We start from the raw sequence: 27,336 nt of genomic DNA on the forward strand, positions 1-27,336 counted from the left end.
ATGGTTTTCTTTGAGACTGTGGTCCCAGCTCTCTTCAGGTCATTGACCAGGTCCTGCCGTGTAGTTCTGGGCTGATCCCTCACCTTCCTCATGATCATTGATGCCCCACAAGGTGAGATCTTGCATGGAGCCCCAGACAGAGGGTGATTGACCGTCATCTTGAACTTCTTCCATTTTCTAATAATTGCGCCAACAGTTGTTGCCTTCTCACCAAGCTGCTTGCCTATTGTCCTGTAGCCCATCCCAGCCTTGTGCAGGTCTACAATTTTATCGCTGATGTCCTTACACAGCTCTCTGGTCTTGGCCATTGTGGAGAGGTTGGAGTCTGTTTGATTGAGTGTGTGGACAGGTGTCTTTTATACAGGTAACGAGTTCAAACAGGTGCAGTTAATACAGGGAATGAGTGGAGAACAGGAGGGCTTCTTAAAGAAAAACTAACAGGTCTGTGAGAGCCGGAATTCTTACTGGTTGGTAGGTGATCAATTACTTATGTCATGCAATAAAATGCTAATTAATTACTTAAAAATCATACAATGTGATTTTCTGGATTTTTGTTTTAGATTCTGTCTCTCACAGTTGAAGTGTACCGATGATAAAAATTACAGACCTCTACATGCTTTGTAAGTAGGAAAACCTGCAAAATCGGCAGTGTATCAAATGCTTGTTCTCCCCACTGTATATGTTGAAGTGGGTGGGGCTTAAACTGCATCCCTGTCTCACCCCACGGCCCTGTGGAAAGAAATGTGTGTGTTTTTTTGCCAATTTTAACCGCACTTGTTGTTTGTGTACATGGATTTTATAATGTCGTATATTTTTCCCCCAACCCCACTTTCCATCAATTTGTATAGCAGACCCTCATGCCAAATTGAGTCAAAAGCTTTTTTGAAATCAACAAAGCATGAGAAGACTTTGCCTTTGTTTTGTTTGTTTGTCAATTAGGGTGTGCAGGGTGAATACGTGGTCTGTCGTACGGTAATTTGGTAAAAAGCCAATTTGACATTTGCTCAGTACATTGTTTTCACTGAGGAAATGAACTAGTCTGCTGTTAATGATAATGCAGAGGATTTTCCCAAGGTTGCTGTTGACGCATATCCCACGGTAGTTATTGGGGTGAAATTTGTCTCCACTTTTGTGGATTGGGGTGATCAGTCCTTGCTTCCAAATATTGGGGAAGATGCCAGAGCTAAGGATGATGTTAAAGAGTTTAAGTATAGCTAATTGGAATTTGTGGTCTGTATATTTTATCATTTCATTGAGGATACCATCAACACCACAGGCCTTTTTGGGTTGGAGGGTTTGTAATTTGTCCTGTAGTTCATTCAATGTAATTGGAGAATCCAGTGGGTTCTGGTAGTCTTTAATAGTTGATTCTAAGATTTGCATTTGATCGTGTATATTTTTTTGCTGTTTGTTCTCTGTTATAGGGCCAAAAAGATTGGAGAAGTGGTTTACCCATACATCTCCGTTTTGGATAGATAGCTCTTCGTGTTGTTGTTTGTTTAGTGTTTTTCAATTTTCCCAGAAGTGGTTAGTCTATGGATTCTTCAATTACATTGAGCTGATTTCTGACATGCTGTTCCTTCTTTTTCCGTAGTGTATTTCTGTATTGTTTGAGTGATTCACCATAGTGAAGGCGTAGGCTCAGGTTTTCTGGGTCTATGTTTTTGGTTGGATAGGTTTCTCCATTTCTTTCTTAGATTTTTGCATTCTTCATCAAACCATTTATCACTGTTGTTACTTTTCTTCGGTTTTCTGTTAGAGATTTTTAGATTTGATAGGGAAGATGAGAGGTCAAATATACTCTTTATGTTTTCTACTGCCAAGTTTACACCTTCACTATTACAGTGGAACGTTTTGTCCAGGAAGTTGTCTAGAATGGATTGAATTTGCGGGGTCCCCGCAGGTCTGGGAGAGTGTCTCGCTGGTCTGGGCGGGGTGTCTGTTGATCTGTTGCTCCTGTGTGAGGTGTTGGGTCTGCGGTTGTGGGTAATATCCTTTAGGGTCCGGGCGAAGGTGGGCACTGCTGCCTTGTATTTGTGGACCTGGTCATAAAGGCTGGAAAAAGTTAATTTTCTTGTATGTATTTCCCGTTTGAGTCCATAAGGAGTACAATCTGTGGCTTGTGTATGTCCTCAGTGGGTGTGGGGGGGTCATCATGAGGGCTATCAGGGTGTCTGACTGGGGGGTTGCTCAGAGGGGTTGGGGTCCCCAGGGCTTGGGGTTGTTCATTTGTTTGTCTGGCTGTAATGTCGAGGCTATGGTCAGGGTCTAGGGTGTACTGTTCTGCTGCGGTGTCGAGACTTTGGCCAGGATCTGAGGTGGGCTGTTCTGCTGGCTTCTCTGCGGGGGTGGCCAGCTCTCTAATGGGTTGTTCTATGTCACCCGTCATCGTTCTCACCTTCTCCTCCAGCACTCTGATCCTCTCCTCTAGTGCTCTGTTCTTCTCCTGCTCTTGCTCTTTCTCCTGTTGATGTTGTCTCACCACAGTCCAGAGTGCAGATATGTCTCTCTCTACCTCCAGCTCTCCAGGTCTAGGTAAGGGGGTATTGTTGTGCTGGACTGTTGTCTGGGTCTGTGCTGACTGGAGTGTGTTCACCTGCTGTTCCAGCTCCACCTGCCTTACCTCCAGCTGGGTGAATTTATCCTTCATTTCAATGAGGGAGTAGTACTCTGTGCTGGGAAGTTGACTTTCCGCTTGGGGTTGCTCTGTGGGGTTATTTAATGAAGAGGTCTAGTCTGTCCCGCTCGGGGTGGGGGTATGTTTCTCAAGGGAGAGCTTCTCCTGCTGAGCTATTTCTTTGATTAGGTGAAAGTCCAGCTGGAACTGTTTGGTGTTGCCTTGAACCAAAACTGTTCCAGATTTATATTAGACGACTCAGAGTCCTCGTTGTCCAGGATCCACCCATCGCTAACACCCCCCCCCCCCCCAACAAAATTGTCTCCTGATTCCTCATAAGGAGTTTCATTTTGTACTCTTTTCGTGTCTTATCGTTCTTTACATTCAGAGGGTACTGTATTTTAATGACCTCTGAACAGCGGGGGGGGTGCTTCTAAGGCCTCTCCATTTGGTTGGGGTAGACTGTGCGACTCTCCTGCCATTGTTGGGCTCAAGGGCTTTGACACCTCTCACTTCACACGTCAGTGCAGTGAAATTGTATCTCTTTGTACTAGCAAGCTTGGTAGCCTTAGCATTCAGTCCTTATAAAGTAAAATATATCATTGTAATGTATTTTTCTTCTTGGTTTTTTTAAGTAAAAAATAGCTTCATACTAAACATTACTCACTCAGTTCCAGGTTGGATGGTGTTTTCAGGTTTCTGTTTGTTTGCCAGAGCATTTGCTGTATAGTTTGGGAATAGTAATCCTTGGTAGTAGAAAGCCTTCCAGGTAATTCCGTCCAAAATCAGGTTGTAGGTTTGGAGTTTTGGTTTGGAATGAAGGTTATGTTGTGGAGGGTAGCATCCTGTATATGTCCCTGCCAAAAAATCCTACTTTATCTAACTCTAAATCAATATTTTTTGTTAAAAATGCAGGAGCATTTCCTCTGCCTCTCCCTATCTTCTTGGGTGCTCAGAGGGATAGAGAGAGGCAGAGCAGGGAAGAGGAGAAGGGAGGTGGGGGAGGAAGCAAAGCAGAATTATTTGTATATTGCCTCTGGCAGTGTGAAGTCTGACTCAACAACACACATATACACAGACACACAGTGTCAATGTTTCTACAACTGCAGCTGGTAGACATGCAGGTCATTAGTAATGGTTGCTAACCAGTTGACTGACTCCCACCAGGTCCTTGACCCAGAGCAGAACCACAGCTTCACAGACCACTACCTCAACGTGGCCTTCGACCTTTCCCAGGTCCTGTTCATCGCTACTGCCAACACCACGGCCACCATCCCTCCGGCCCTGCTGGACAGGATGGAGGTCCTCCAGGTGCAAGGTCAGAGGCCAGGGGTCAAGGGTCATCTTGTTGGGCAGAGGGGTCAGCTGAAGGGGCATTGAGTACCTGTCTTGGCCATTGATTTATGTAGAATCAATGTAACTTGTTATTAACATATTAATAGCACACGTCATGGTGTAGCCCCAAGACACAGTAGGTAGTTCCCCTCTGAGATTGATGTGGTGTTAGCCTGGATAAATATGGTAATGAACTGTCAGGAAGAGGTGTGTATTACATTATTCTATGGATGTGTGTATAATGTCCTCTCAGGGTACACTCAGGAGGAGAAGGTGGAGATAGCTCATCGTCACCTGATTTCCCATCAGCTAGAACAGCATGGACTCACCCCCCAACAGCTCCAGATACCTCAGGACACCACACAGGACATCATTAGCAAGTACGAACACACACACTCACACATACACCACGGGTGCTTTACACGCCCTAGGGGAGCGGTAGGTCAGAGAGAGGAGGAGGGAAGTGATTATCTTTCTAGCAGGACAGAAGGGGGAGATTACCAGAGCCAGACAGGTTAAGACCGGTCACAGAGGGCACCCACTGGTACATACTGACAGACAGACATACAGACACACACACACAGACAGACAGATAATTAGACCAAAAATATAATCAAATCAAATGTTAATTGTCACATGCTTCGTGAACAACAGGTGTAGACTATCAGTGAAATGCTTACTTACGGGCCCTTCCCAACAATGCAATATACAGTTGTGGTCAAAAGTTTTGAGAATGACACAAATACAAATTTTCACAAAGTCTGCTGCCTCAGTTTTGATGATGGCAATTTCCATATACTCCAGAATGTCATGAAGAGTGATCAGATGAATTGCAATGAATTGCAAAGTCCCTCTTTGCCATGAAAATGAACTTAATCCCCAAAAAACATTTCCACTGCATTTCAGCCCTGCCACAAAAGGACCAGCTGACATCATGTCAGTGATTCTCTTGTTAACACAGGTGAGAGTGTTGACGAGGACAAGGCTGGAGATCACTCTGTCATGCTGATTGAGTTAGAATAACAGACTGGAAGCTTTAAAAGGAGGATGGTGCTTGAAATCATTGTTCTTCCTCTGTTAACCATGGTTACCTGCAAGGAAACACGTGCCGTCATCATTGCTTTGCACAAAAAGGGCTTCACAGGCAAGGATATTGCTGCTAGTAAGATTGCACCTAAATAAACCATTTATCGGATCATCAACAACTTCAAGGAGAGAGGTTCAATTGTTGTGAAGAAGGCGTCAGAGTGCCCAAGAATGTCCAGCAAGCGCCAGGACTGTCTCCTAAAGTTGATTCAGCTGAGGGATCGGGGCACCACCAGTGCAGAGCTTGCTCAGGAATGGTAGCAGGCAGGTGTGAGTTCATCTGCACGCACAGTGAGGCGAAGACTTTTGGAGGATGGCCTGGTGTCAAGAAGGGCAGCAAAGAAGCCACTTCTCTCCAGTAAAAACATCAGGGACAGACTGATATTCTGCAAAAGGTACAGGGATTGGACTGCTGAGGACTGGGGTAAAGTCATTTTCTCTGATGAATCCCCTTTCTGATTGTTTGGGGCATCCGGAAAACACCTTGTCCGGAGAAGACAAGGTGAGCGCTACCATCAGTCCTGTGTCATGCCAACAGTAAAGCATCCTGAGACCATTCATGTGTGGGGTTGCTTCTCAGCCAAGGGAGTGGGCTCACTCACAATTTTGCCTAAGAACACAGCCATGAATAAAGAATGGTACCAACACATCCTCCGAGAGCAACTTCTCCCAACCATCCAAGAACAGTTTGGTGACGACCAATGCCTTTTCCAGCATGATGGAGCACCTTGCCATAAGGCAAAAGTGATAACTAAGTGGCTCGGGGAACAAAACATCTACATTTTGGGTCCATGGCCAGGGAACTCCCCAGACCTTAATCCCATTGAGAACTTGTGGTCGATCCTCAAGAGGCGGGTGGACAAACAAAAACCCACAAATTCTGACAAACTCCAAGCATTGATTATGCAAGAATGGGCTGCCATCAGTCAGGATGTGGCCCAGAAGTTAATTGACAGCATGCCAGGGCGGATTGCAGAGGTCTTGAAAAAGAAGGGTCAACACTGCAAATACTGACTCTTTGCATAAACGTAATGTAATTGTCAATAAAAGCCTTTGACACTTATGGAATGCTTGTAATTATACTTCAGTATACAGTGAGGGGGAACAAGTATTTGATCCCCTGCTGATTTTGTACGTTTGCCCACTGACAAAGACATGATCAGTCTATAATTTTAATGGTAGGTTTATTTGTAGTAACATCTGACAAAAATATCTCATAACACTGAAGCAGCAAACTTTGTGAAGACCAATACTTGTCATTCTCAAAACTTTTGACCACGACTGTATTATATTATATTCTTCAAATAGCCACCCTTTGTCTTGATGACAGCTTTGCACACTCTTGGCATTCTCTCAGCTATTTGGTTAACTACACTGAACACAAATATAAGCGCAACATGCACTAATTTCAACAGTTTTACTGAGTTACAGTTCAAATAAGGAAATCGGTCAATGGAAATAAATGTATTAGGCTCTAATCTATGGATTTCACATGACTGGGAATACAGATATGCATCTGTTGATCACAGATACCTTTAAAAAAAGGTAGGGGCGTGGATCAGAAAACCAGTCAGTATCTGGTGTGACCACCATTTGCCTCATGCAGCGCGACACATCTCCTTCGCATAGAGTTGATCAGGCTGTTGATTGTGGAATGTTGTTCCACTCCTCTTCAATGGCTGTGTGAAGTTGTTGGATATTGGCGTGAACTGAAACACGGTGTCGTACACGTCGATCCAGAGCATCCCAAACATGCTCAATGGGTGACATGCAGGCCATGGAAGAACTGGGACCTTTTCAGCTTCCAGGAATTGTGTACAGATCCTTGTGATATGGGGCCGTGCATTATCATGCTGAAACATGAGGTGGTGGCGGATGAATGGCACGACAATGGGCCTGAGGATCTCGTCACGGTATCTCTGTGCATTCAAATAGCCATTGATAAAATGCAATTGTGTTCATTGTTCGTAGCTTATGCCTGCCCATACATATAACGGCACCGCCACCATTGGGCACTCTGTTCACAACGTTGATATCAGAAAACCGCTCGCCCACACGACGCCAGACACGCTGTCTGCCTTCTGCCCGGTACAGTTGAAACCGGGATTCATCCGGGAAGAGCACACTTCTCCAGTGTGCCAGTGGCCATCAAAGGTGAGCATTTGCCCACAGAAGTCTCCTAACTGCAGTCAGGTCAAGACCCTGGTGAGGACGACGAGCAAGCAGATGAGCTTCCCTGAGACTGTTTCTGACAGTTTGTGCAGAAATTATTTGGTTTCCTCAGCTGCCCGGGTGGCTGGTCTCAGACGATCCCGCAGGTGAAGAAGCCAGGTGTGGAGGTCCTGGGTTGGCGTGGTTACATGTGGTCTGCGGTTGTGAGGCCGGTTGGACATAATACCAAATTCTCTAAAACAACATTGAAGGTGGCTTGTGGTAGAGAAATGAACATTCAATTCTCTGGCAACAGCTCTGGTGGACATTCCTGCAGTCAGCATGTCAATTGCATGCTCCCTCAAAACCTGATACATCTGTGGCATTGTGTTGTGTGACAAAACTGCACATTTTAGAGTGGCCTTTTATTGTCCCCAGCACAAGGTGCACCTGTGTAATGATCATGCTGTTTAATCCGCTTCTTGATATGCCACATCTGTCAGGTGGATGGATTATCTTGGCAAAGGAGAAATTCTCACTAACAGGGATGTAAACAAATTTGTGCACAAAATTTGAGAGAAATAAGCTTTTTGTGCGTATGGATAATTTCTGGGATCTTTTATTTCAGCTCATGAAACATGGGACCAACACTTTACATGTTGCGTTTCTATTCTTGTTCGGTGTATTTAGCAGTCTCATGGTTTGCGGGTAGAAGCTGTTCATGAGCCTTTTGGTCCTAGACTTAGCGCTCTGGTACCGTTTGTCGTGCGGTAGCGGAGAGAACAGTCTATTACTTGGGTGGCTGGAGTCTTTGACAATTTTTAGGGCCTTCCTCTGACACCGCCTGGTGTAGAGGTCCTGGATGGCAGGGAGTTCGACCCCAGTGATGTACTGGGCCTCACGCACTACCCTGTGTAGCGCCTTGGGGTCGGATGCCGAGCAGTTGCCATACCAAGCGGTGATGCAGCCACTCAAGATGCTCTCAATGGTGCAGCTGTAGAACCTTTTGAGGATCTGAGGGCCCATGCCAAATCTTTTCTGCCTCCTGAGGGGGAAGAGGCGTTGTCATGCCCTCTTCATGACTGTGTTGGTGTGTTTGGACCATGATAGATCCTTAGTGTTGTGGACACCGAGGAACTTGAAGCTCTCAACCAGCTCCACTACAGCCCGGTCGATGTGAATGGGGGCGTGTTCGGCCCTCCTTTTCCTGTAGTCCACAATAAGCTCCTTTGTCTTGCCCACGTTGAGGGAGAGGTTGTGGATCGGTAGTACAGTAATAAACCTACTACTTCTCCAGACACACCATTAGACCCAGATGGATTTGAGGCATACAGTTCACTTAAACAACAGAGGCTGTCAGTATAGAGTCATACATTCCCAGTTCAGTCCAGGCATCTTTACTGAGCCATGGGCACCTCCACCATAACTTCACTAAGGGTAGTCAGACATAGAAGACGACCAAAGGCCACTGGGGCTGGCTGGCTAAAGAACAAAGAGAAAGGAGAGAGGTGGTCATGCTGCAGATGGGGCCAGTGCCTATCAGACATGGCCAGGGGGGAGATTGTGATGTTCCACCATTAACTACTGTTGTCTCAAACAGTCACTCATGTCACACTCAGTCATTTTAACCATCATGGTTGATGATAGCGGAACTCTGTGTGTGTGTGTGTGTGCAGGTACACTCGTGAGGCCGGTGTCCGCTCCCTGGAGAGGAAGATCGGTGCGATCTGTCGAGCAGTGGCAGTGAAGGTCGCAGAGGGTCACAAGGTCACCAAATCAGAGGCCGCGCCCGCTGAGAGCGCCCCCCAGGGAGCTGAGCACGGAGGTAGAAAAACCAGCAGGGGAACACTCTCTGTGGGGCAGGAGGGGGGACTGACTGACTGACACACAGCTACAGTATCAGGCCCTGCCCTCAAACACACTGCAGTGGTGAGCTGGACTCAGCAGTGCCTCAGAGTGGGCTGCTGTATTCTGCATAAAGACAGACTAGAACTCCCCACATACAAGCTGTGAAATCACAATATCTGCTCCTGGATGTATTTGAGCCCCTGGAGGCTGGAGCTAATTGAGTTGTTAGGAACAGACATGGCTATATCATACTATGTACACTACCAGGTGCTCCCCCCCTCCCTCCAGTGAGCACCGTCACCTTACACACTTTCACACTGCTGGTTGGTTGTGCAGTCCCTGGCCTAAAGTCTGCTGACCAATGCACAATGCCCTCTCAAACATACAGGCACGCATGCTCACACAGAGTCACACATACACACAGTACACAGACACACCATCCGCCTTCTGAGGGGTATGGGTGGGGTTAAGAGGAGATGAGGGGGAGGGGGGGTTAAGCCTGCTAACAGACGGCCTCACGACCACATGCCCCCTGTCTCCCCTGTGCAGCAGCTCTTGTGTAAAAGGAAAAATCACACTGCCAGTTAACACGGCCAGAGCCGAGAGGGGGTGAAGAACAGAGGGGTTTTATGGCTCTGTTGCCCCATTGAAATGGAATTGGCCCCCCCAGCCCCCTCCCCTCTGTGTAACCACTCCCACTGCATGAGGAAAAACAGCAGCAGATAAAAAGAGAGAGGGAGAGAATGGGACTCTTCCTCTGCTCTTTGTGCAAATGGCTGTCTGTTGCCAGGTAACAGTGACATTATTGGCAGACCGAACAAAGAGTTGTGAGGAGGAGAGCGCGCGCTCTGGGGGGGTCTGTGTCTGTCTTTTCTCTACCAGCTGCTCCACGACTGGCGGCTCATGACAGCTGTCACATGACCAGTTAGGAGCACGGCTGTTGTTCCTTTGCCCACCTCTCTCCCCTGGTTGTATCCTCCGTTTCATCCCTCGCTCTGTTTTATCTTTCATGGCACTAGACAGCTCAAAGAGGGACTGAACTGTCAGAGCTGATTTCTGTTATATTACACATTCACTCACTACACAGTTATGTCAGTCCATAAAGACTGTGTCCTCAGTTATCCCCTCTTCAACTCTTCATTAAGTGTTTGTAAAATAGTGCTGTGCTGCAGTGTAGTGTTGTCACTGAATGGACTAGCTATGTTGAGGGGAACACCATGCTCCTTATCCACATGGCATTGGTAGTCAGGTCACATGATAAGTGGGCAGTGATCAGCATGTGCATAATAAGAGGTTTGGAGAGGCTGGCTCGTGACCGCACTGTGTTGTGTACCGTACACAACAACAAACACTCAGACATGCAGTATGTGTACAAACACACACCTTGTTGTTTTAAATCCTCCTCCAACCTTTCGAATGAACTTTTGAAGTGGTGTTGCTAATATTTATGTTAATCTCTCTAATTAGCTCTCCTGCTTTCTATGTTCTCATTCTCTCTCACCTCAATTGTGTGTGTGTGTGTCTGTGTCTGTGTGTGTGTGTGTGTGTGTGTGTGTGTCTCAGAGGAGAAGCGAGGGAGGAGGGGAGAGGAGCCTGACGGGGTGTCTACAGACATGGCAGCGCCCCCAGAGATGCCCATCGTCATCGACCACATCGCCCTGAAGGACATACTGGGGCCGCACATCTTTGAGATGGAGGTGAGAGAGGGTAGGGGTTGGCACTGTCTGGCCCAACACACACCACTGTAGAGAGAACACTGGAGAGAGAAACATTTATTATGCTGATGACATTGCAGAGTGCAGCAAATACAGCAGGATGTATAGAAAAGCCTCGTCATGCAGAATTAAAGCCAAAGTGTTTTCATGTACCCATAACATGGGTCCTCTTGAGAGAGTGAAAGCCAACTATAAACATGCACTTATAACACTACTAGTTTGCAGACTTGAAGGGTGCAACTTTAAAACAGTACTCTAGTGTACTATAGATTCACCTAAATGTGCCAACTTCTGATTGTTGTGCTCAGGTTGTTGCTGCAGGCTTAAAGCAGTGTAGTTGTGCTGGAGAAAGTACACACTTATGTTAGTAATGTAGCTTAGCATTCCATTCATACCCATGGGATTTGGGGGTCGGGGTGAGGGGCTCTTGAGCTCTCACAGGGGGACTGGAATGTGTCTTATGTGTACAGCAGGGAGAGGAGAAGGAGGGTTATTTGGAGGGGAGGCAAACCACAGCATTCTTCTAGTTCTCACTGAGCATAGGATACTGAGGACTACAACTAGTTTTAAAACATAGTAAACCCCATACTCTTACTCAGACCTCAGTATTATTTTCTAATCCAGTGTTTAGATGACAAAAAATATAGTAGTTATGTGTAGATGACTACAGATCCAGTATCTAGGTGTGTGTATACACTGAGTGTACAAAACATTAGGGACACCTTCCTAATATTGAGTTGCATCCCCTTTTGCCCGTTTTTGTATTAACTTTAATATTTGTAGCTACTTTTTAAGTAAATACTTGCAGTCAACTTGTGAAATATGTTAGGAGATAAAGAACATTGCGTTCTTAATTTTCCTGTCACATTATTATGAAGTTTATGGTAGTCCCCAGTCACATGTCACATGGACTCTACAAGGTGTCGAAAGCATTCCACAGGGATGCTGGCCCATGTTGACTCCAATGCTTCCCACAGTTGTGTCAAGTTGGCTGGATGTCCTTTGGGTGGTGGACCATTCTTGATACACATGGGAAACTGTTGAGCGTGAAAGATCCAGCAGCATTGCAGTTCTTGACACTCAAACCGGTGCGCCTGGTATACTCCGTTCAAAGGCACTTAAATATTTTGTCTTGCCCATTCACCCTCTGGATGGCACATACACAATCCGTCTCAATTGTCTCGAGGCTTAAAAATCCTTCTTTAACCTGTCTCCTCTCCTTCATCTACACTGATTGAGGTGACATCAATTAGGGATCATAGTTTTTACCTGGATTCACCTGGTTAGTCTAGGTCATGGAAAGAGCAGGTGTTACTGTTTTGCACACTCAGTGTAGATGACTGTGTGTTCCTCTCCCTGGTCGTGTCCAGGTGTCGGAGCGTCTGACCCTGCCGGGCGTGGCCGTCGGCCTGGCCTGGACCCCCCTGGGAGGGGAGATCATGTTTGTGGAGGCCAGCCGCATGGAGGGTGAGGGCCAGCTGACCCTGACTGGACAACTGGGTGACGTTATGAAGGAGTCTGCCCACCTGGCCATGAGCTGGCTGCGCAGCAATGCCAAGACCTACCAGCTGACCAACAGTGAGAGAAGACACACAACAAAATTCATTTTGTCTTAGCTTTGCTACTCATTTACGTCCATATCAAGGCAATACACAATGACGGCTGAAGGACTGTGTGTCTGTCTGTCTGATGTAGTGGTCGGTGGTTCAGATCCTCTGGAGGGGACAGACATCCATCTGCACTTCCCAGCGGGAGCAGTCACAAAGGACGGCCCATCGGCTGGCGTCACCATGGTAACGGTCCTGGCCTCGCTGTTCAGTGGGCGCCTGGTACGGTCCGATGTGGCCATGACTGGAGAGATCACTCTGAGAGGCCTGGTGCTGCCGGTGAGACACAACTACACTTCTACATAGTGCTGTGATGGTCATGGAATTGTGGATGACTGTAATTGGCCAGCCAAATTACCGCGGTCTCCGTAATAACCTTGCGAATAGGAACAAAAAAATACACAAATCTAAACGCAAAATGTCTCCTTTCCTCTGCTCCTGACTGCATGTGCTGCAGTAGAAATAGAATGAAAAGAATGGGCGTCCCCATTCAAGTCAGTGATGGCATAATGGGTGGACTGGCGGCCATTGTGAGTGTACCCATATGAGCAGGAAGTAAAATCAGGAAGTGTACCCATCAATATGTGCTGTGATTTGTTGATTCAACTCAACTGACATTACAAAATACCTTCCATTGCATGAGCAGTTAACTAGTGGTGGGGAGTCAACTTCAAAATAATCGATTCCTTGCCCGTCGACTCCCATTTCTGGGTGTCATGCATCAATTCCGCTAGGAATCGACCCCTAAGATTCAGTATTTTTGCAACGGAGGAGACTGACTAGGCTAGTTGCCGTAGGCTACTTCCGAGAACACAAACTCTTGCATCTTTCACAGCAAAGAAAGAGCGAGCTAGCGAAGGAGAGAGAGAGGGGAAGGGCATAGGTAGGCATGTCGGTCACCAGGCAGACAGTCAGAGCCATGCATCGGAAATCAAAAGCTGTATCTCGCAATACTGTGTAGGTTGATCTCGCAATTTCTTGCATATTTACTAAAGGAGGGGCTATCAATGAGTAGGCTAAGCTACAAACACGCAACAGACCAAAGACCTGAACACACACTGGCATCTTTCATAGTGAAGAGAAAGAGCAGGCGAGTCAGCGAGAGAAGGGGCAGGCAGACAGACAGTCGGAACCGTGCGCATAGGCTTTCTTGATAATCTGTATCTCGCAATGTCTTGTTTTGCAATGCCTCGTAAATTCAATGAGTAGGCCTAGGGTTAAGCTATTCTACATTGTGCCAGTGAATTGAAGTTGAACATGCGTCAGTTTAATTAGACCTAAATGTGCTATTAAAAAGTATTGTGCCTATAGCTTATTTAATGAAACACTGGCTGTTGATGTCCTAGTTAGTCAATAGATCGCAAAGCAGGGCATCCTCGATTCCCCACTGAGCTAAACTTTTTGGAAATGGCAAGTTCACTTTCTCATGCATAAACGCATCTCAAGTGCAAATACTGTCCAGCAGCTCAAATCAGCAGAATGGGGTGCATTTTTATTAGGAGGGAAGTCTACCATGGATCGCTAAAATAATGATTATGATCACACTTGAATGTAAATATTATGGGGAGAACTATACATTTGGCAGCCAAGCACGAGTTATCAGTGTAGCCTATTATCGTCTAGACATGACGTTGAAATTTCTTCACTGCTAGAATAAAAACCTCCACTCCAGGCTTCAGTCATGAGTCAATTGAATACCAGGTAGACATTGCGAGTGTACCAATGAGTTTACCAGTCAGTTTGCCAGGGTTAAAGGTTCCAAGCCCATTCTATTAATTGTTTGCTACAACACCTTACTTGTTTCACCAATGGGCAACAAAGTTTCATCACGTTAAGAGTCCATGTTATCGCAGAAACTGACTCAACCGCACGAATGCCCGGCCGTCCTGTCTTCAGTCAGCAGTTCATTCCCAAAACCCTTGTGGTTATTTTATTTTCATGACTGTCTTCATCCATAACCGCCAGTTATACGGTAATTGTGCCAGCCCTAATTCTGTCTGCAGGTGGGAGGGATCAAGGACAAGGTCCTGGCAGCTCACAGGGCCGGGGTGAAGCGTGTCATCATCCCAAAGCGCAATGAGAAGGACCTGGAGGAGATCCCTGCTAACGTCCGGGTGGAGCTGGACTTTGTAACAGCCAGAAACCTGGACGAGGTCCTGAACGCAGCCTTCGATGGGGGGTTCCCCGGAATCTCCAACCCTCTCACTCTACCACACATCGCCAGCAAACTGTGAGATGGGTCCCTATCATATCACCACTCACAGAGACGGTCTATGTCACACTATGACTAACATACAAGAACAGGAACTCCTATTCATCTTCCTGGTGGATATGGAGAGCTCATAGCATGTTGTCTCTTCCATACATTCATTTGTATGAGGCAGAATCACACTGACCATATTATCTTTGTGGTGGATGCATAAACAAGCAGTTATCAAAGAGGGTGTGGGTTTTACTAGTCTGTTGGCAAGGAGGCTTCTGTGATGCAAACATGTTCTTTATCTACTTTAACACTTTCCTTAAGTTCATGAGTTTGAACTTGTTGATGTAAAAACTTGTTGAAATGTAGTGCCCTCACTTGTAACACCTGTTGCCTTTCCTTCATGGTGTTGTGGATTTGGATCTGACATTCAACATTTATCACCTGACTGGTCTGATCCTGGTGGAGTTCAGACCCAGAGTTGGGGCCATCAATCACTTAGTTCTACTGTCTGTCTGCTGCACACTGGGTTGTTCTGGGAACTGGCTGAAGAATCCACAGTAGGGGACTTATGTGAATTGTAACAGTACTAGTCAGTTCTGGCTATGTACATTTGAGGGCAAACCTAATTTCATGTGAAAATAACAAGACTGGTGACCTTGACCATGCTGTTCATGTACCTCAGATCTAACATGATGAATGAGGTTTACAGGCTTCATAATTGGCATCCAGAGAAATACTGCTGGTATGGCTTTACAAGTGATTTTATGTGTAGATACAGGATGAGCGTGATTGCACAGTAGCTATACTGTTGCAGGTCTATGTCATACCCCTAAGGGATACAGTCTCACTAACTAGCTCTGTAAATGTTGCATAATGACAATAAAGAATTTCAATACAAATATTCAATTGCATGTGTGACATACTGAAAGTACTCTGTTGAATGCAGCAACTACAGACAATAGTAAATATTAACACTATGGTAAATAGCATCACTGTGTTAATATTTACTATGTCTTTCATCGTTACCCAACGCTTAGGTTTACCTCCACTGTACTCATATCCTTCCACATCCTTGTCTGTACATAATGCCCTGAATCTATTCTACAACGCCCGGAAATCGGCCCCTTATATTCTCTGTACCCAACGCACTAGAAGACCAGTTCATAAAGCCTTTAGCCGTATCCTTATTCTATTCCTCTTCTGTTCCTCTGGTGATGTAGAGGTTAACCCAGGCCCTGTAGCCCCCAGTATCACTCCTACTCCCCAGGCGCTATCATTTGTTGACTTCTGTAACCACAAAAGCCTTGGTTTCTTGCATGTTAACATCAGAAGCTTCCTCCCTAAGTTTGAGTTATTCACTGCGTTAGCACACTCTGCCAACCCTGATGTTCTAGCAGTGTCTGAATCCTGGTTTAGGAAGGCCACCAAAAATTCTGAAATTTCCATCCCCAACTACAACATTTTCCGTCTAGATAGAACTGCCAAAGGGGGTGGAGTTGCAATCTACTGTAGAGATCGCCTGCAGAGCTCTATCATACTATCCAGGTCTGTGCCCAAACAGTTTGAGCTTCTACTTCTAAATATCCACCTTTCCAGAAATAAGTCTCTCACTGTTGCCGCTTGCTACAGACCCCCTTCAGCCCCAGCTGTGCCCTGGACACCATATGTGAATTGATTGCCCCTCCATCTATCCTCAGAGTTCATATTGCTTGGTGACCTAAACTTAACACCCCGGCCATCCTACAATCTAAACTAGATGCCCTCAATCTCACACAAATTATCAAGGAACCTACCAGGTACAACCCTAAATCCGTTAACATGGGCTCCCTCATAGATATCATCCTGACTAACTTACACTCTAAATACACCTCTGCTGTCTTCAACCAGGATCTCAGTGATCACTGTCTCATTGCCTGCATCCGTACTGGGTCCGCAGTCAAACCACCACCCCTCATCACTGTCAAACGCTCCCTAAAACACTTCAGCGAGCAGGCCTTTCTAATTGACCTGGCCCGGGTATCCTGGATGGTTATTGACCTCATTCCGTCAGTAGAGGATGCCTGGTTGTTCTTTAAAAGTGCTTTCCTCTCCATCTTAAATAAGCAGGCCCTTTCAAAAAATTCAGAACTAAGAACAGATATAGCCCCTGGTTCACCCCAGACTTGACTGCCCTTGACCAGCACAACAACATCCTGTGGCGTACTGCATTAGCATCTAACAGCCCCTGCGATATGCAACTTTTCAGGGAAGTCAGGAACCAATATACACAATCAGTTAGGAAAGCAAAGGCTAGCTATTTCAAACAGAAATTTGCATCCTGTAGCACTAACTCCAAAAAGTTTTGGGACACTAAAGTCCATGGAGAATAAGAGCACCTCCTCCCAGCTGCCCACTGCACTGAGGCTAGGAAACACTGTCACTACCGATAAATCGACGATAACTGAAAATTTCAACAAGCATTTTGCTATGGCTGGCCATGATTTCCACCTGGCTACCCCTACCCCGGCCACCAGCTCTGCACCCTCCGCTGCAACTTGCCCATGCCCCCCCCCGCTTCTCTTTCACCCAAATTCAGATAGCTGATGTTCTGAAAGAGCTGCAAATTCTGGACCCATACAAATCAGCTGGGCTAGACAACCTTTCTTTCTAAAATTAGCCGCCGAAATTGTCGTAACCCCTATTACCAGCCTGTTCAACCTCTCTTTCGTATTGTCTGAGATCCCCAGAGATTGGAAAGCTGCCGCGGTCATCCCCCTCTTCAAAGGGAGTGACACTCTAGATCCAAACTGTTACAGACCTATATCCATCCTGCCCTGCCTTTCGAAAGTATTTGAAAGTCAAATTTGCAAACACCTTCTGTAGCCTCCAACTGCTCTTAAACGCTAGTAAAACTAAATGCATGCTCTTCAATCGAACGCTGCTTGCACCCGTCTGCCCGACTAGAATCACTACTCTCGGCGGGTCTGACATAGAATATGTGGACAACTACAAATACCTAGGTGTCTGGTTAGACCGTAAACTCTCCTTCCAGGCTCACCTTAAGCATCTCCAATCCAAAGTTAAATCTAGAATCGGCTTCCTATTTCGCAAAAAAGCCTCCTTCACTCATGCTGCCAAACATGCCCTCGTAAAACGGACTATTCTACCGATCCTTGACTTCGGTGATGTCATTTACAAAATAGCCTCCAACACTCTACTCAGCAAATTGGATGTAGTGTATCACAGTGCCATCCGTTTTGTCACCAAAGCCCCATATACTACCCACCATTGTGACCTGTACACTCTCGTTGGCTGGCCCTCACTACATATTCGTCGCCAAACCCACTGGCTCCAGGTCATCTATAAATCACTGCTAGGCAAATCCCCGCCTTATCTTAGCTCATTAGTCACCATAGCAACACCCACCCGTAGTATGCGCTCCAGCAGGTATATCTCACTGGTCATCCCCAAAGCCAACACCTCCTTTGGCTGCCATTCCTTCCAGTTCTCTGCTGCCAATGACTGGAACGAACTGCAAAAATCTCTGAAGCTGGAGACTCTTATCTCCCTCACTAACTTTAAGCATCAGTTGTCAGAGCAGTTTACCGATCACTGCATCTGTACACAGCCCATCTGTAATTAGCTCACCCAACTACCTCATCCCCATATTGTTATTTATTTTGCTCATTTGCATCCCAGTATCTATTTGCACATCATCTTCTGCACATCTATCATTCCAGTGTTAATACTACATTGTAATTATTTTGCACTATGGCCTATTTATTGCCTTACCTCCATAACTTACTACATTTGCGCACACTGTATATAGATTTTCTATTGTGTTATTGACTATACGTTTTGATTATCCCATATGTAACTGTGTTGTTGTTTTTAAATCGCACTGCTTTGCTTTACTTGGCCAGGTCGCAGTTGTAAATAAGAACTTGTTCTCAACTGGCTTACCTGGTTAAATAAAGGTTAAATAAAAAATATGGTACGTTTCAGGGAAGGGAAATAAGGCCTCATCTATGACGTCATCACGAGAGGAAACAACCCTGTGCTGTCAATCACGACTGGAACCACTTTACTCTGCACCACACACAGCAACACACATACAGTGGGGGAAAAAAGTATTTAGTCAGCCACCAATTGTGCAAGTTCTCCCACTTAAAAAGATGAGAGAGGCCTGTAATTTTCATCATAGGTACACGTCAACTATGACAGACAAATTGAGGGAAAAAAATCTAGAAAATCACATTGTAGGATTTTTAATGAATTTATTTGCAAATTATAGTGGAAAATAAGTATTTGGTCACCTACAAACAAGCAAGATTTCTTGCTCTCACAGACCTGTAACTTCTTCTTTAAGAGGCTCCTCTGTCCTCCACTCGTTACCTGTATTAATGGCACCTGTTTGAACTTGTTATCAGTATAAAAGACACCTGTCCACAACCTCAAACAGTCACACTCCAAACTCCACTATGGCCAAGACCAAAGAGCTGTCAAAGGACACCAGAAACAAAATTGTAGACCTGCACCAGGCTGGGAAGACTGAATCTGCAATAGGTAAGCAGCTTGGTTTGAAGAAATCAACTGAGGGAGCAATTATTAGGAAATGGAAGACATACAAGACCACTGATAATCTCCCTCGATCTGGGGCTCCACGCAAGATCTCACCCCGTGGGGTCAAAATGATCACAAGAACGGTGAGCAAAAATCCCAGAACCACACGGGGGGACCTAGTGAATGACCTGCAGAGAGCTGGGACCAAAGTAACAAAGCCTACCATCAGTAACACACTACGCCGCCAGGGACTCAAATCCTGCAGTGTCAGACGTGTCCCCCCTGCTTAAGCCAGTACATGTCCAGGCCCGTCTGAAGTTTGCTAGAGTGCATTTGGATGATCCAGAAGAGGATTGGGAGAATGTCATGTGGTCAGATGAAACCAAAATAGAACTTTTTGGTAAAAACTCAACTCGTCGTGTTTGGAGGACAAAGAATGCTGAGTTGCATCCAAAGAACACCATACCTACTGTGAAGCATGGGGGTGGAAACATCATGCTTTGGGGCTGTTTTTCTGCAAAGGGACCAGGACGACTGATCGGTGTAAAGGAAAGAATGAATGGGGCCATGTATCGTGAGATTTTGAGTGAAAACCTCCTTCCATCAGCAAGGGCATTGAAGATGAAACGTGGCTGGGTCTTTCAGCATGACAATGATCCCAAACACACCGCCCGGGCAACGAAGGAGTGACTTCGTAAGAAGCATTTCAAGGTCCTGGAGTGGCCTAGCCAGTCTCCAGATCTCAACCCCATAGAAGATCTTTGGAGGGAGTTGAAAGTCCTTGTTGCCCAGCGACAGCCCCAAAACATCACTGCTCTAGAGGAGATCTGCATGGAGGAATGGGCCAAAATACCAGCAACAGTGTGTGAAAACCTTGTGAAGACTTACAGAAAACGTTTGACCTGTGTCATTGCCAACAAAGGGTATATAACAAAGTATTGAGAAACTTTTGTTATTGACCAAATACTTATTTTCCACCATAATTTGCAAATAAATTCATTAAAAATCCTACAATGTGATTTTCAGGAGAAAAAAAATCTCATTTTGTCTGTCATAGTTGACGTGTACCTATGATGAAAATTACAGGCCTCTCTCATCTTTTTAAGTGGGAGAACTTGCACAATTGGTGGCTGACTAAATACTTTTTTTCCCCACTGTACCATACCACACATACCACATGTGGTCCTCTGTAGCTCAGCTGGTAGAGCACGGCGCTTGTAACGCCAAGGTAGTGGGTTCGATCCCCGGGACCACCCATACACAAAAATGTATGCACGCATGACTAAGTCGCTTTGGATAAAAGCGTCTGCTAAATGGCATATTATTATTATTATTATATACCAGTTATTGAAATCCCATGTCGGCTCCCCCTCTTATGGACGTCATGTTCACGCTATACTATACAGTCACCGTACACTAAATCGAATTGCTGCTTTGATTGAATGAGGACTGGGAAGGAAACAAGCACTTTCCCCTAAACAAAATAAGCAGCATATATGACTGAATATAGCTGTTCCTGTTAGGGCCATTACTGGAGGGAGATAATGCATGAGGGAAGTGGTGTGGGGAGTGGGAAGACAAAACAGCAGCAGGGTCAGAGAAGGAGTGGTCTGTGTTCCCCAGTGGAGTGGGCTGGCAGGGTGCCAAAGTCCCTGGGGGCCTCTGGTAATTATGGTCCTACAGAGCTAACCCTTCATTCACTAGGCCAGAACACTGACGACCCAGAGCCTCCACCCAGTACAGGGCTTCAGCTGGGGCGGCATGGGACTGGGAAATGCACAGGACATACCATACTCAACAATGCACCCTGCAGCACACACACACACACACAACCCTAAAGGCATGGATAGACCAGTAGGATTGCTAGCCGAGAGTACTTAGCACTTCTGAACAGAGTGTAGGCTGTAATTTGCAAACCAGTGGCGGTTGGTGTCATTTAAGATGAGGGAGGACGATAATTTGTTTAATGAGCATGGCCTTTTTTCTATTATAGCATATTGGATGACTGTCAATCATATTCCATTCACCCAGTTCAATGTAATATCAATAGGTTTAGGCTACTACATGATACTCAAATTTTCCCTATACCCATCATGAGGTTCCTACAACCTAGCCTATGAATCAAAGTTTACAACGTAGGTGCACACAGGTTGAGAGAAAGGTTTGAGGTGACAGTGACACATTCAATACTGCCTTGCACACTCTTGCCCGCATCTAGCTGATTTAGGGTGTAGTCATTAGTCCAACAGTTGCAAACGAGTTTCTATTGGACAAATTCAGGTATGTTTATCCCCATTTAAGAAATATTTTAACAGAATCGGTGGAATGAATACACTCATGATCACACGCAAACAGTTCACTTTCATAGCCACATACAAACAGCTTCCTTCTCGCATCTACGCGCTCTCCTCTCACCTTTTCCCTTCGCTTGTGGACTTCAATGCACAACACATCAGCTGTCTGTGACCAGGTGAAAAAACCTTTCCAAGCCAAACCTTCATATCATAACCGCTACACACAGCCTACATCGTTGTCACCATATTAGCTAAAGTAACGTCATTGTCAACATAGCTAATAGAACTAAAGCGTTAGTGAACCCGCTACAATCATGCAGTACAGTGTACAGTCAGTAAGCAGTTTAGCAGTTACATCGGCAGGCCCTGGTGGCATTAAATTAGTAAAACCAAAAGCTTACCTTGACTTGGAAGAGTTCCAGTGTTGGATATTTATGGCCAGCTAGCTAAAATAGCATCCCTCTGTTTGAGCTGGCTAAACTAGCTATTTGCTAGCTAAGTAAGTGGAAAAATATGTAAAAAAATAGCTAGCTCTCTCTCCCTCTTGCTCCTCCATTTTTGAAGAAATTAATTTGTTCAAAACTGTTCAACTATTGTCTTTTTCTCTTTTTGAGTCAACTACTCACCACCTTTTATGCAGTGCTAGCTAGCTGTAGCTTATGCTTTCAGTACTAGATTCATTCTCTGATCCTTTGATTGGTTGGACATGTCAGTTCATGCTGCAAGAGCTCTGATAGGTTGGAGGACGTCCTCCGGAAGTTGTCATAATTACTGTGTAAGTCTATGGAAGGGGATGAGAACCATGAGCCTCCTAGGTTTTGTATTGAAGTCATTGTACCCAGAGGTGGATGGAAGCTAGCTGTCCTCTGGCTAGACCATGGTGCTACGCTACAGAGTGCTGTTGAGGCTACAGTAGACCTTCATTGCAAAACAGTGTTTTATTTAATTGTTTGGTGACGTGAATATACAGTACCAGTCAAAAGTTTGGACACACCTACTCATACCAGGGTTTATCTTTATTTTTACTATTTTCTACATTGTAGAATAATAGTGAAGACATCAAAACTATGAAATAACACATGGAATCATGTAGTAACCAAAAAAGTGTTAAACAAATCAAAATATATTTTATATTTGAGATTCTTCAAATAGCCACCCTTTGCCTTGATGACAGCTTTGCACACTCTTGGCATATTTTGATTTGTTTAACACTTTTTGGGTTACTACATGATTCCATATGTGTTATTTCATAGTTTTGATGTCTTCACTATTATTCTACAATGTAGAAAATAGTACAAATAAAGAAAAACCCTTGAATGAGTAGGTGTGTCCAAACTTTTGACTTGTAGTGTATTTTGTATAGTTTTATCTAAAAAGGATAACTTTCTAAATGTTTCACTTTTTATTTTTATGAAATTCACTGAGGAGGATGGTCAGAGGAGCCTCCACTGTTGCAAACCGATTCTACATGTAGAAATGGCGGGTGGTCCCTATAACACACAGCGCCGACAACAAGCGAACAATTATCTCCAATCCAAAGTTAAATCTAGAATCGGTTTCCTATTTCGCAACAAAGCCTCCTTCACTCATGCTGCCAAACATGCCCTCGTAAAACTGACTATCCTACCGATCCTTGACTTCGGCGATGTCATTTACAAAATAGCCTCCAACACTCTACTCAGCAAATTGGATGTAGTCTATCACAGTGCCATCCGTTTTGTCTCCAAAGCCCCATATACTACCCACCACTGTGACCTGTACGCTCTTGTTGGCTGGTCCTCACTACATATTCGTCGCCAAACCCACTGGCTCCAGGCCATCTATAAATCACTGCTAGGCAAATCCCCGCCTTATCTTAGCTCATTGGTCACCATAGCAACACCCACCCGTAGTATGCGCTCCAGCAGGTATATCTCACTGGTCATCCCCAAAGCCAACACCTCCTTTGGCGCCATTCCTTCCAGTTATCTGCTGCCAATGACTGGAACAAATTGCAAAAATCTCTGAAGCTGGAGACTCTTATCTCCCTCACTAACTTTAAGCATCAGTTGTCAGAGCACCTTACCGATCACTGCACCTGTACACAGCCCATCTGAAATTAGCCCGCCCAACTACCTCATCCCTATTTTGTTATTTATTTTGCTCATTTGTACCCCAGTATCTCTATTTGCACATCATCTCTTGCACATCTATCATTCCAGTGTTAATACTAATTGTAATTATTTTGCACTATAGCCTATTTATTGCCTTACCTCCATAACTTGCTACATTTGCACACACTGTATATATATTTATTTCTGTTGTATTTTTGACTTTGTTTTGTTTTACCCCATATGTAACTCTGTGTTGTTGTTTTTATCGCACTGCTTTGCTTTATCTTGGCCAGGTCGCAGTTGTATATGAGAACTTGTTCTCAACTGGTTTACCTGGTTAAATAAAGGTGAAATAAAAAAAACTAATAAAAAAAAAATTATGAAATGGAAGGTCTAGTGAGAGTTGTTCTTCAGCCGTTGTGATCAGGGGTTTTTTCTGGATCAAAATGGGCCTTAGGTGGTGGGCGTAGCCATTGGTGCAGATGCCGACATAAGATTTTAGAAGCCCTCTTGGCTACAGAGAATTTTAAAAGGTAATTTCTTACAATTCTACACATTTTGCCATGGGTGGAGAGAAAAAATGTGCAGTATTAAAGCCAATTTCCTGCAATTCTACACATTATGCTATGGGTTATGCCATGTTCTTATGCTGAGTGACAAACAAAATCAATGGGGCCCCACACCATGACAAAAATGCATAATTTTTTACATTTTAGATTCAACCTGACTGACAAATCAAATCAAATCAAATTGTATTTGTCACATGCGCTGAATACAACAGGTGTAGACCTTACAGTGAAATGATTACTTACAAGCCCTTAACCAACATATTTTATTTGGGTGATTGTTAGTTCTCAAAGATTATCTTATATATATAAAAAAAACATGATCTTTTATACATACTTTATATTTGGTTTTAGTCAAAGTTTACACTGAATTTACCATTCCCCCCCAGTTTTTACTGTTTAGCCTGGGGCAGCCAGAAAAAACACCAAAACTGTGTTCGAATACTCATACTAACAGCACTAACCAGTACTATTTGTGACGTAAATTGAGTATGTAGTACGCTTATTGGTCATACTATGGATATAGTTCGTATGCCAAAAGTTCCTGGATGTCGTACTAAATGTCCGTGCTTTTAGGGCCCATAATGCAATTCTTCAGAAAATGGATGTGGTTTCACGTTTTCAGATTTGCGGAAAATATGCAGCCGAAGTCCGACGAGAGCGGATACAAATCATTGCTTTAACTAATTATGACCAGTGGTGGAAAAAGTACCAAATTATCATACTTGAGTAAAAGTAAAGATACCTTTATAGAAAATGACTCAAGTCAAAGCCACCCAGTAAAATACAACTTGAGTAAAAGTCTTAAGTATATTTAAAACCAAATACTTTAAGTAACAAAAGTAAATGTAATTGCTAAAATATAATTAAGTATCAAAAGTAAAGTATAAAATATTTCATATTCCTTATATTAAGCCAACCAGATGGCACAATGTGTTTTTTTTAATTTATGGACAGCCAGGCACACACTCCAACACTGGCATAATTTACAAATGAAGCATTTGTGTTCAGTAAATCCGCCAGATCAGAGGCATAGAGATGTCCAGGGATGTTCTCTTGATAAGTGTGAATTGGCCCACTTTCCAATTGCTAGGCATTGAAAATGTAACGAGTACTTTTGTGTCAGGGAAAATGTATGGTGTAAAAAGTACATTATTTTCTTTAGGAATGTAGTGAAGTAAAAAGTTGTCAAAAATAGAAATAGTAAAGTAAAAGTACAGAACCGCAAAAAACTACTTGTTAGTACTTTAAAGTATTTTTACTTAAGTACTTTACACCACTGATTATGACAAATGTTGAGCAATGTAATAAAGTAATGACTTTTCAAATAAGTTATGTTCTCTGACAATGGTAGCTACGCTATCCTTACGAACCGCATAGCATTACAGTATGTACTGGTATGTTAGCTAGTTACCGTCCTAACGTTAGTCGGACAGTATATTAGCAATATGCTAACTAACTACCCAACGTTTATTGATTTGATTATTCACGTAATTCTTAGCTAAGTGGTATAGTCGTTGTGCGTTACACTATCTACTCCGATTTCAGAGCACTCTCGTCTGAATGTGCCAGATCGCAGAATAACTGATGGATTTACGAATGCTCAACACCGGTTGAATATGGTCGGTGTCAGTAAACGTCGGCAAAAACTAGCGTAATTAAATTGTTGCCAGCAGGACAGTTAATCACCTACGCTCTAGATAACATGAAAACAGCCTAACCAGCTCTGCTAGGGCGAGTAAAATGGCCAGTGTGAGGCGTTCCCTCATTTGTGTCTGGAAGTAGCTAACAAGCTAGACAACGTTAGCCAGTTAGCTTGGGTGCCGTTGTGAAGTCAGAACGCTCGGATCAATCCTACTCCTCCGTCAGAGCGTCCAGTGTACGCTCCGAGAGCGAAACGCTTTGAATTTACGAATGGACAATCTGACAACGCTCAGGATTTGCGTACTCTGGCACTCCAGATTGAATTTACGAACACACCCGAAATCGTAAAATGTCTAGCTAGTCTAACAAACAAGCGAGCAAGAGGTTGCATAGCAACAGCATCAACTTCCGGTAGACAGGCGAAGCGCTAGTACGCTCAACTGAAAAGATACCGTTCGTTTACAGGATCCTAAAATGAACTAATAGTACATACCTATTAAGATGGGAGGATAATTGTGTGGTTGGAGTAAATCCCTGCCAAGAAATTATGCTGTTGCCTATAGCAGGGGTCAAACTTTTTCAGCTCGAGATCTAAATGAGAAATGTACCATCCTCCCGTGACTCTAATTTAGAGGAAATAGTGTGTTTTTGTAGATGTATTCTCCTAACTCACGACCCACCTTTCACATGCCCAGGGACAACTTTGGGTCCCAACCCAAAGTTTAAGAAACCCTGGCCAAGAGAAAATCACAGGGAGGGAGAAATTGCACAAGGTATGAAAAAGATAGATTTATTTAACGACCAAATAAAACAAAAAGCAAAATAATGATGGGACCAGCAACAGTACTACGTATCCACAGAGATGTTTGGCTTTGTGTCGCCCACTCCTCAAACTGAATGTAGACAGACAGACTGACAAACGAAGAAAAAAATCTAACTTACAAAATAAAACACATTGAAGTCTTAGAAAGAACGACACAATTTATCTACAAACACTGAAGATTAGCCACAAGGTTACAGCCTTATTCATTCATTAAAAGTCCATACAAAAAATGATAATTATGATGACAATAGCCATTGAATAATAACAATAATATTATAACTGTATAAATTGTCCCCATTTCTGGTCAGATATTCAGTGGTTTAGGCTAAAACCGTTGGACTCCAGAGAGAGACCAAACTAGCTTCTTCTCAGCCAATGTCTGTGCACACAATACCGGGGGAGGACAGAACTAAAAATCCAAAACAATAAATGGAACTCAAAGAAAAGTTTGATTCCCCATCTTCCCTCAAATAGACTCCTCCCACTCCCAGTTTCCCACCATGTCTATCCCCTGAGCCCCTTCTGCCAGCTTCCCTCTGCAAAGAAAGAAATATGGCAAACTGAGCCCACCTGTTGAAGTGTTCACTCCACAGGTGTGCTCTGGGTTCAAGGGGCAATGCTGGATTATTCTCAGAAAGTTAAAGTAAAAAAAAAAGATACCTTTACTTTAGTTATATAATTAATATTGTAATGAAGCTTAAAATTGAATCCCAGGGATAGAGTTCCATTGTTTTCATCAATCTAACCGATCTGAACGTTCTAAATCACATTGTTCGAAGACAACAGGTTCCCTGGGAAAGATCTTGCCCCCC

General features: G+C 44.3%; 1 protein-coding gene across 1 annotated transcript in view; it reads left to right on the forward strand.

Annotated features, from left to right (window-relative positions):
• Positions 1-15,463, forward strand: part of lonp2 (lon peptidase 2, peroxisomal) — a 32,820-nt gene extending 17,357 nt beyond the window's left edge. The window contains exons 9-15 of the mRNA XM_041837340.2: positions 3,785-3,935; positions 4,206-4,332; positions 8,866-9,014; positions 10,601-10,734; positions 12,123-12,330; positions 12,448-12,638; positions 14,363-15,463. Of these exons, the coding sequence (XP_041693274.1) occupies positions 3,785-3,935; positions 4,206-4,332; positions 8,866-9,014; positions 10,601-10,734; positions 12,123-12,330; positions 12,448-12,638; positions 14,363-14,593 (1,191 nt within the window). The 3' untranslated portion in view covers positions 14,594-15,463. The remainder of the gene's footprint in view (positions 1-3,784; positions 3,936-4,205; positions 4,333-8,865; positions 9,015-10,600; positions 10,735-12,122; positions 12,331-12,447; positions 12,639-14,362) is intronic.
• The last annotated feature ends 11,873 nt before the right edge of the window (positions 15,464-27,336 follow it).

This window comes from Coregonus clupeaformis, chromosome 19, assembly GCF_020615455.1.
Source record: "Coregonus clupeaformis isolate EN_2021a chromosome 19, ASM2061545v1, whole genome shotgun sequence".
Lineage (NCBI taxonomy): Eukaryota > Metazoa > Chordata > Actinopteri > Salmoniformes > Salmonidae > Coregonus > Coregonus clupeaformis.